Raw genomic sequence first — 9,314 nt, forward strand, 5'->3', positions numbered from 1 at the left:
CAGAGCGGGGGGTTGTCGAAGGTCTCGCAGTGCCCCGTGTGCCCCCAGAGCAGGTTGGCGTCGAGGGACAGGGCTTGTCCTCCCCCTCCACCTGCAAGAGGAGCGCCGGCTCAGGGCTGAGCTCCCACCTCGGGTGGCTCTGGCCCAGCCTGGGAGGGCTCAGGGCTGCTCCCACCCCTCGGCTCTCTGTCCCTGGGCTTGTCCTGACCCTGCTCCCGGGGCTGGCAGGGGGGCACAGGCTGTCAGTGCTGCGGGGGTTTCTGACACTCCAGCACGGGGGGGCACAAAGATCCCACTCCCAGCCCGAGCCTGACCCGTGTCTGCTCTGGTGGCCGTGCCCGGCCCCTCCTCGGGCTGATCCCCTCCCACGGCTCCTCCATCCCACCCAGAGTGGAGGGAAGGGCTGGGGAAGGACACACCAGCCCCAGGGGCACAAACCTCTCCCGGAGGTTTGGGCTGTGCTGCTCCCCCTCGGGGGCTCTCGGCAGGAGCACCCGGCCCTGGTGCAGCTCGGCACTGTCCTGCTGAGGTGAGGAAGAGGGGCTGCCTTCACCTGCCCTGCCTTTAAACTGACATCCCGAACCAGGAGGGGTTTGCCCTCGGGCAGGTTTTAACCTGGATTAGGGCCCTTTTCAGCCAGAGCAGCGGCGGGAGGTCGGTGCCCACCCCCGGGGGCCCCGATGGGTAATTAATTACCGATAACGATCCCTTCCCGTGAGCCGGACATGAACATGGAGGCTGTTTTGGAAGGCAGGAGGAAATGCCTGACGGCCAGGAACGGGGACAGGCGGCCTTTCCTGTGCGGCGTGGGCACGGTGAGGCGATTGGAGCTGGGGCTGCGGCCACCCGGGCAGGAGCCGAGCCGGGAGTCGGGAGAGGGGGAAGGCGAGCGCTGGTGGGAGCGCGGCACAGCCTTGGCCAGCTCCGGCTGCTTGATCAACACCCACTCGTACCTCTCTGCCTCGGGGCGCACCTGGAGAGCGGGAGACACGTGGGGACAGAGCCCTGGCCTTTGGGACACTTGTCATTGCTGGGACTGCCTGGCCAGGGTGGGCAGGGGACAAATCATACAATCATGGAATAGTTTGGGCTGAAGGACCTTTAAAGACCAGCTAGTCCCAGCCATGAGCAGGGACATCTCCAGCCAGGTCAGGTTGCTCAGATTAAATGCTGTGAGCCAAGGCCAGATCTGGAGTAAGGAAGGGACAGGGCATCCTGGTAGTGCCAGGGCTGCCCTGGAGGTGGGTGTGGCTGAAAAGTTGGTTTTGTTTTTGCCAGGTGCTGCCAGAGATGGGCAAACCTGCACTGCCCACACTGCCAGGTGGATGCTGGGGGGATGCCAGTGGGATATCAGATGGATGCTGCACTTTGTCCCCGGGATCTCTTGGTCCAGCTCAGCCTGTTCCCTCCTCAGGGGTGCCAAGGCTGATTTGGGAATGCCCCATCCAGGAGCTGCCCTGAGCAGACTGGGCAGAAACCTGCCCTGCTGCCATGCCAGGAGGGGCTCCCAGACCCACCCGGGAGTATCACACGTTCCTGGGGGGCTCAGGGCAGCCCCAGCTCACCCAGGGCAGGAGTTGGGTCTCCCTTTGCTCTGATCCAGCACAGCAATTCCTGCCAGAGCTCAGGGCAGTGCTGGGGCCTTGGGGAGGAAGCACTTCGGGGCTCACTGTGCCCTGAGGGGTCAAGGAAACAGTAATGAAGGGCCAAAGCAGCAATAAACCATGACTTACAGTGAACACAAAGCACTCCCCTGTCCCAAAAAAGGCCGATGTTGCCCCGCTCTTCTTCCTTTCACTCCAGTCGGAGGAGAGAAACGCCCCACACACCTTGGGAGAGAGCAGAGGGATCAGGGGGGGATCAGGACCAGAGCCAGCCCCTGGAGCACCGGCCATGGCCCGTGGGGTCAGCAGGGCAGGGGCTTTGCTCAGTCCCTGGGGGAGTCAGGGAGCCAAATTCTGCTGTGCCAGCTGAGTCCTGCACTGACAATCACTGGTGCTCTGGCCATGAGTCCACTCGGCTTCTGTGCCCAAGGCTGACCCTGGTGTGGGTGTCCTTGACCTGACCATGGCTGGAAGGGACCTACCGAGGGCTGGAACTCGTGCCTGTCCTTGGCACAGCCAAGGAATAACATGAGCTAAAACGTGTAGGACACCAAGTTTTATAGGTCACCTGCACGGGGCCCTGGGGGTGGCTGGTGTTTATCTCCACACCACACTGAAGTGTCAGGCTGGGGACATCAGCACTGGTGGGTCAGTAAATCTTTGGGAGGCCTGAACAATTCACAGAACTTGCCTCCACTGTTGGATGAGAGTGGAGAGATAAAATACAGGTTTCTGAGCCCCTGTCAGAGCCCCTGGAAGAGCCCTGGCTCAGGGGGGTTTGCAGTTATTTCACAGCTTCCAGCAGAAACTGTCCTTGTTTCTCCTCCATTTCCCTTGTGTGGCTGCTCCTGCAATCAGTGGCAGAACCTTGCATTTAGTGCTTTGAAAGCAAGTCCTGGCTCAGACAAAGCATCTGCTGACTTGAGGAAAGTCTGCTCAGCAAGGATTCATGACTTGTGTTTGCAGTAAAAGAGTATCACTCATGGTCCCTCTTCCTCTCACCAACTCCTCCTGTTTCCTGCAGCATCCCCTGTCTGAGGGGTGTCTTGGTGGCTGGAGGTGCAGTTTGTTCTCTCCTGGGAGATGGAACAGACCCCAGGGCAGGGCAGGAGAAGGACCACACAGCCCTATGGCTGCTCCAAGAACTGCCAGTGGGGTCAACCCCCCTGTCCCCTTCCCCACCTCTGCTTGGGAAACACTCACCTCCCCCTCGGTGGTTTTGATGAGCAGCACGGTCGGTTCGTAGCCCTCACAGCACGTGTAAAACCTGCACAGATGGACAAGGGGGTCGGGCTGGGGGCTCTCCCAGAGCAGTGAGCCCAGTGTGTGGCCAGCATGGGGCTGGGAAGGAGAGAGGAGGGGGGTGGTGTCTCTTCTCAGCTGGCTCAAGGGAGCTCGTGGAAGAACATGGCAGAAACTCAGAGTCACGAAGCTTGAGCATCTCCAGGGTTTGTGCAGAGCAGAGGGAGTTGCCTTATGGGACTTCTCAAGTCATCACCTTTGCTTGGTGAAGCTCAGACAAACCCAAACCCTCAACCCTCCCACCCTACCCTCAGACACCAGGCTGGGGGGGATGTTGGGGGGGGAGTTTGCACAACAAGCTCACTTTTAATCTGGATGTGTTTCACAATCCAGGCTCTGCACCCTGTGCTGCCTTGGAAAGGTCAGGGCTGTGCTTCCTGGGGCTGCACCACTGCCATGGGACACCCACTCACCTCTCAGGGGCTGGGGGAGCTCGGGGTGCTGACTGAGGTGCCCATCACACCCACCTTTAAACACTGCCCTGAGAACGGGGGTAGTGGGCAGCACCCAGTCCTGGACATCCCAGTGATCCCAGTGCCCTTCCCGCTCCGCCCTGAGCTGCATCCCAGGAGAGAAACACCCCGGCACTGAGTGATGTGGGGATGTCCCTGCTTCCCACACACCCTGCACTCCACAGCCAGGGTGTCACTGGGCCCTGGGCTCTCTCCTGCTCTGACACATCTTGCTATTGCAATTTTGGGCATTGGCCTTGACACCTGGGCTCTTTCAACTGGAGTTTGGTGTCTGCCCCGGGCAGGATGTTCCCACGTGCCCCTGCCCTGAGCTCGGCACCTCTCACTGTCAGGGGCTCCTACAGAGGACAGGGTTGGGTTTCCTGCCTGTTTTGAGCCACAGCACTGACTGCAGTGCCCAGCAGCCCCTGTGTCCCATCCCTGGGAGGGAGCTGGAGCCCTGGGGAGGGTGTGCTGGCTGGACCTGGCTGCTCACAGCATGCCCAGTGTGGCACACGGGACGTGCCCAGCACTGCACATCCCCAGGGCTCCCTGTTCCCCAGTTGCTGATCACCATCTGAGCGAGCCTCAGCCCTTTCCTCTGAGTCAGCACTGGCCCAGATCACACTCGGGGTCTTGAACTGAGCCCAGGACAGTCCCCAGCAGACCCCTGATGTGCCCTGGGGACACTCTCTGTTGCTCCTTTCTACACCACCAACCCCTGCCCAATTTTCACCCCACACATCCAACCCGCCCGGCCCCTGGGCAGGGGCTGCTTTACCTCTGCAGGCTGCACCCGTCCTGGGAGGTGGAGAAGAGCAGCAGGGGGGGGGAAGAGGGAGAAGCGCTCGGGGATCCAGGACCAGACGAGGCGCATCTCCTGAGCCGTGACGATGCTGGAGCTGAAGTTCTGCATGTCCACAGCCAGGTGGAAGGGCTGCCTGCACGGGGGGATGGACATTGTGCTGAGCTCTGGGGCCCATCTGCTTTTCAGGGTGCAGCCCCCAGGCATCAGGTTTTGTCTTGCTTTTTGCACCGTGAGCTTTCTGCCACCACCACCAGCTCTGGCTGTCCCGTGTCTCCCAACAGGGTCCCCCGAGGGGCTGGGAGGCCCCAGCACAGCCAAAGCTACGAGGGTCCCTGAAGCTCCCCCCGTGTGTCTCCACAGTAGCTCACATTCTGTCTGCTCGGCCCCACGGGCTGGCAAAGGGAGAGGTCTCCTTACCTGCTCTGCACCATGGTTATGCCCCTCTCCATTAACGCCTTCCTGTTGGCCATCTGGAGGAGCCAGATTTCCTTGCGGGAGAACAGCCGGATGCCAAAGGCTCTCTCCAGGAGTTTGTCGACAGTCACGTGCTCGGCAATGTTCTGCACAAAAGCCTGCAGGTCTGCCTTGATGTCAGTGCCCTCCGGCTCGGCCGAGCTCCCCGAGAGCCTGAACTGCTTCAGCAGGGCCAGGGCGATGCGGTACAGGACCTTCTGCCCCTCCAGCAGGAACACGTCCAGGACACGGACGGCGTAAGCGAAGGGCAGGTCGTGGAAGAGCCACGACAACCACTCCGAGTAGACCTCAAAGACGTTCTCGGAGGCGCTGGCTATGAGTTTGTGAGCTGCTGGGCAGTGCTTGTTGGCCAGGTCCCCAAATGTCATGCAGGAGGCCTGGTGGGCCAGGAAGGACTGGTCGATGTAGCTGGTGTGGGGAGCGTTGCTGGCGAGGAGGCGAGAGATGCTCTCGAAGCACTGAGCTTCGTCCTCGCTGTAGTGCAGCAGCAGAGCCACCAGGGAGGGCAGGATGGGGCTGTAGGTTATGTCAGGGAACAGGTTGCCAACACAGATGAGGATCTTCTTCAGGGCGGTGACCCCTTCCGGGTTGAGGCAGTAGGTGGGCATGGGGCATCCCTCCAGGAACTCTGGCAGAGGGTGGGAGCTCCCGCTGGGCTTCCCAAAAAGCCGGCTCGCCACGTCCCTGTAGACGAGAGCGTCTGGGGTGACGAGCCGGCAGGAGACCTGCTGGATGAGCTGGTGGTAGAGCCGAGCCCTGAGGCCGTGGCTCGTGGCCCAGCAGCCTTCCCTCGCCAGCTTCTTCAGCTCCTTCTGGGGCTTGCTCAGGATGTCCCGGGGGATCTGTGCCGGCCGCTGCGGGTCCGGCATCCTGTCCCAGTCCACGAACTGTCCACAGCCCGGACAGGAGGAGGCGTCGGTGTCCCAGGTGTCAGCCTCGGATGTGACCACGATGGTGACTGGAGATGAGCCAAACGCCTCTGTAGGACAAAGACCTTTTATTCAACACTCTCCACCGCCCCAGCCAACAGCGTTTCCCCCTGGCTGAGGGTGCTCTGAAGTCTTACAGCCACATCCTGTATTTCTTTATTGTCCCCTGCAAGGGGAAGGTTTTCAGGCTTTGCCTGGCTGGAGCTGCTTGCTTTGCCCTTTCCTGCTCCCCTTGGCTCAGGACCCTGGGGAAGCTCAGGGCCAGGTCCCAGCTGGGTGTCAGGGCTGCTTCTCCCACCATGAGGGCTTTGTACCCCTCAAAAAGCTCCTGACTTCCCAGCCTGTGACCTGCTGAGAGGGAGGTGCAGAGAGCAGGGACACAGTCCCTGTCCCCCGGGGACATGTCACACCACCGAGGAGGACGAGCAGCTCAGTCCCAGCCCAGCTCTGCAGGGGCGAGGAGGGACCTCACGGGCAGCAGGGCCCAAGCGATGCTGAGGCCGAGAGGGACCATTGGCATCGTGTCCCCTCCCAAGGACAGCGCGGGGCAGGAGGGTCCTGTCTGGGTCGGGCAGCCCAGGACGAGGCTGCTCCGAGCCCAGGCAGAGGGGGCAAAGCCGCCCTCGGGTGTTTGCCCTCCTCTTGCTGCCTCCTGCCAAAGTCTCCCGACCCCTCCAGCCGCTCGGGAGCCGGAGAGAAGGGGCGAGGAGAAGGTGCTGCAGCTCGAGGGGCTCACTGGGGGTGCGGGGCTGCTCTAGGGGTGCAGAGGGTCCCTGTTCCCCGTGTGCCCCCAGGCACCTGGAGAGACCCCAGCCGGGGACCGCACGCAGGGACCGGTGAACACCTGAGAAACCCCTTGGGGACAGAAAGTCCCCACCCGGGAGGCTCCCGCACACAGCACAGGGACAGGGCTCGGGCAGCCGCCAGCCCTGCTCCGGGAAGAGCAGAGCCTGAGCTCCTCCTAGAGAGACGGGAGCGGCATTTCCCCGGGGCTGCAGGACAGCTCGGCTCCAAACCCTGCACAGGAGACGGGAGCTGTCCCCGCCCGGGTGAGCTCTGCTGGGCAGGGATTCATTGGCAGGGATAAAGTCAATTCACACACGTTAATTCTCGGGTGTATTTATCTCGGATGTGCTCAGGTGCCTGGGGAGTCAAGGATGGATTCGCACCGAGCCAAACCTCTGCTTTGGCCCCGAGGGGACACGGGGGACAGCACATGGTGGCACATCAAGAGGGTCCTGACGCCTGGGCTAGGTCCGGCTCTGGCTCTTGCTCTCCAGCTCAGTTTGGCCCCTGCTCGAGGTCAGGAGGACCAGCAGATCGGGTTCAGTGCTGGTTCAGGGAAGGGGCAGCAGTTTGCTGCCGTGGCTGCTCATCCTGACTCCCTGCCCTGGAGACAGCCCGACCCCGAGCACAGTCCCGCAGGCTCCTGGCCATAGAAACCAGGCTGAAACAACACCGGGGCTGAAGCAGGGGCTGTTTGACCCGCGGTCCCCAAATTCACCTCTTCTTCTCAGCCGGGTGCTGCCCTGCCCGGAGCCCTGAGGAGCATCACCCCGAGCCCACCCGGTCCCCGGTGCTGGCTGGTGGCTCCAGCTCTGCCCGCCCCGGGACAAGCCCCGGGATTGGGGCAGGAACTGTGGCTCTGCTCCAGCCCCTGTCCCTGCTCTGCTGGACGTGTCCCCGGCCCGAGCGGGGCCGTCCCGCACTCACCTCGCCCGGTGCCCGTGTCCTCGCCCCCGGCCCGCTCTGCCCTGGGGAAGCCCCCGGCCGCCCCCCCGGGGGAGCCGGGCAGGCTGAGCCCCACCTGCAGCATCGCCCGGGTGCGGCCACCGCTGCCGGGTCCCCTTTGGCCCCGTCACCTGCCCTGACTTTTAAGGCGAGGGCACAGGGGGTTTATTTGGAGTAAACAGAGCGAGGGGTGGAGCAGCTCCCGCGCCCGCGTCGCCCCTTCCTGCCCCAAATCTGCACCGAGGCCGGGCGGGGGTGGAAACACCCCATGGAACGAGATACCATCAAACAGCAACGCGGCCATTAAGCCGAATCCTTTGTTTTTCCCAAGGATAACCTTCATTTTCCCGCTCTGGGGTTCAGGGGCAGGAGGGGCCGCGGGGCTGAGGAGGGGCCGGGGCTGCGGCCGCCGCCCGTCCTTGAACGAGGGAAACACAGAGCGTGGGTTTGGAGCCGCTTCCCGCTGGATGGTCCCGGGGGAGCCGGGAAGAGCGGCACGTGAGCAGCAAGTGCCAGGAGCCGGTGACAAGGAGGGATCGGGGCCACGGGGAGCCAGTGCCGCCCTTGGGACGCTCCTCGGGGCTGTGCCGGCCGTGTGTGCGGGGCGGCTTCGGCACCGGCCGCCAAAACCACCAGGGAAATTGGGGGCGATGTGCCCGTGCCCCCCACAGCCCCCGCCCCTGCCCCCCGCCCACCGGGAGCACAGACCGCGACTGCTGCAGGCACAGCTCTGGTGCTGCAGCGTTTCCAACCTGCCCCGGGAAATGGTTGTTATCGATTGACTTTTAGCCTCAAAACGCGTTGCAGAGCTCCAAACTGTACATTGTGTTCACAGTTGAAGGAAAAGTCCCCTCCAACAGCTGGGAGATGCTCCCAGCACATCACCCCGATCCAACATTGCTGCTGGAGAACTCACAGCTCAGGCTGCACTTCCTGTGCATTTTTATAGGCACCTTAATATTTTTAAAAATTTTTATTTCCCTTTAAAAAAACCTGATATTTTCTGTCATGGTGAGAGCAGCTGCAGGTTGTTCCTGCCCTGCCTCCCTGCCTGCACATCCGTCTGCCCCTGCAGCACATCTCTGCGCATCCACTGGCACCCGTGGTCTTGGGGCATCTTTTGAGCAAGTGCAGCCCCCCTGCAGCCCCTCTCCTTTCTGGATGAAGCACCTTCTCCACTGTGTCCCAAAATGTGTTGGGAGCAGCACGGCTGTCCTGTCATCCCTCTCCTCCCTTTGCTCCTGATGAGCCTGGAGCCCGAGGGGCTGTGTCAGCAAAGGGCCCCCGGGGCTGTGCTGGGTGGGAGGGAGCCAAGGGGGTCTCCCAGTGGGAGGCTCCCAGTCTGCACCCAGAGCGTGCCTGGGCACCCAGTGGGCAGCTCTGGTTGCACCCAAAGGGGCAGGTGATGGCCCCCAGCCCTGCTCCTGGGGGTCCCGGGGGTCCCCACACCACATCCCGCTCTGCTTCCCGGTGCCGAGGGATCGTTCACCGTCTCTCCAACTCAAACCCTTTTAATGTATTCTCTCTCCAAATCAAACCCTTTTGCCCAGGCTCGTGGGTCCTGCTGCCTTTCCCTGGACCTTGTTGGCCACCTTCTCCTCATGTGCCTTTTCCAGGACAGTGGATGCCTCTCCCTGTCAGCCCGACGCAGAAACCTCCGGCAGTGCCGCCGCCCTCCTGCTCCCGCAGCCGCTCCGGAGGTGGGAGATGGAAGTGAATTAGGGACAGGGCGAAACGAAACATCACTTCATGCGTTTTTAATGGTGCAAAATTAAATATGTAGAGGCCGTGTGGCTCCAGCGGAGCAGCGCAGCCGAAGGCCATGAATGTTTGATGCCCAGAGCTGCGGGAGCAGCCGGATGTGGGAAGAGCTGTGACAGGGGAGATGGAGCCCACCCCGGGGGGCTGCCAGGGCCAGCGGGGAGCGCAGAGCCCGGGGCACTGCTGGCACCTGGGTCCTCCCGAACGCAGCGATCTCAGCCCCGCAGGCAGGAGTGGGACGCGTGTCCCTGCT

General features: G+C 62.4%; 1 protein-coding gene across 1 annotated transcript; it reads right to left on the reverse strand.

Annotated features, from left to right (window-relative positions):
• Window positions 1-6: 6 nt before the first annotated feature.
• Window positions 7-7,535, reverse strand: LOC113962075 (TBC1 domain family member 24-like; the record flags this gene model as incomplete). The annotated part of the gene is given in 8 exon segments (XM_027672887.1): window positions 7-91; window positions 697-973; window positions 1,734-1,829; window positions 2,808-2,871; window positions 4,140-4,189; window positions 4,191-4,299; window positions 4,584-5,619; window positions 7,283-7,535. Coding segments are annotated over 8 exon segments (1,820 nt in total), but the record flags the coding sequence as incomplete, so codon positions are not given.
• Window positions 7,536-9,314: the final 1,779 nt, after the last annotated feature.

This window comes from Neopelma chrysocephalum, unplaced genomic scaffold, assembly GCF_003984885.1.
Source record: "Neopelma chrysocephalum unplaced genomic scaffold, ASM398488v2 Primary Assembly neopelma1_103560, whole genome shotgun sequence".
In the NCBI taxonomy this organism is placed as follows: domain Eukaryota; kingdom Metazoa; phylum Chordata; class Aves; order Passeriformes; family Pipridae; genus Neopelma; species Neopelma chrysocephalum.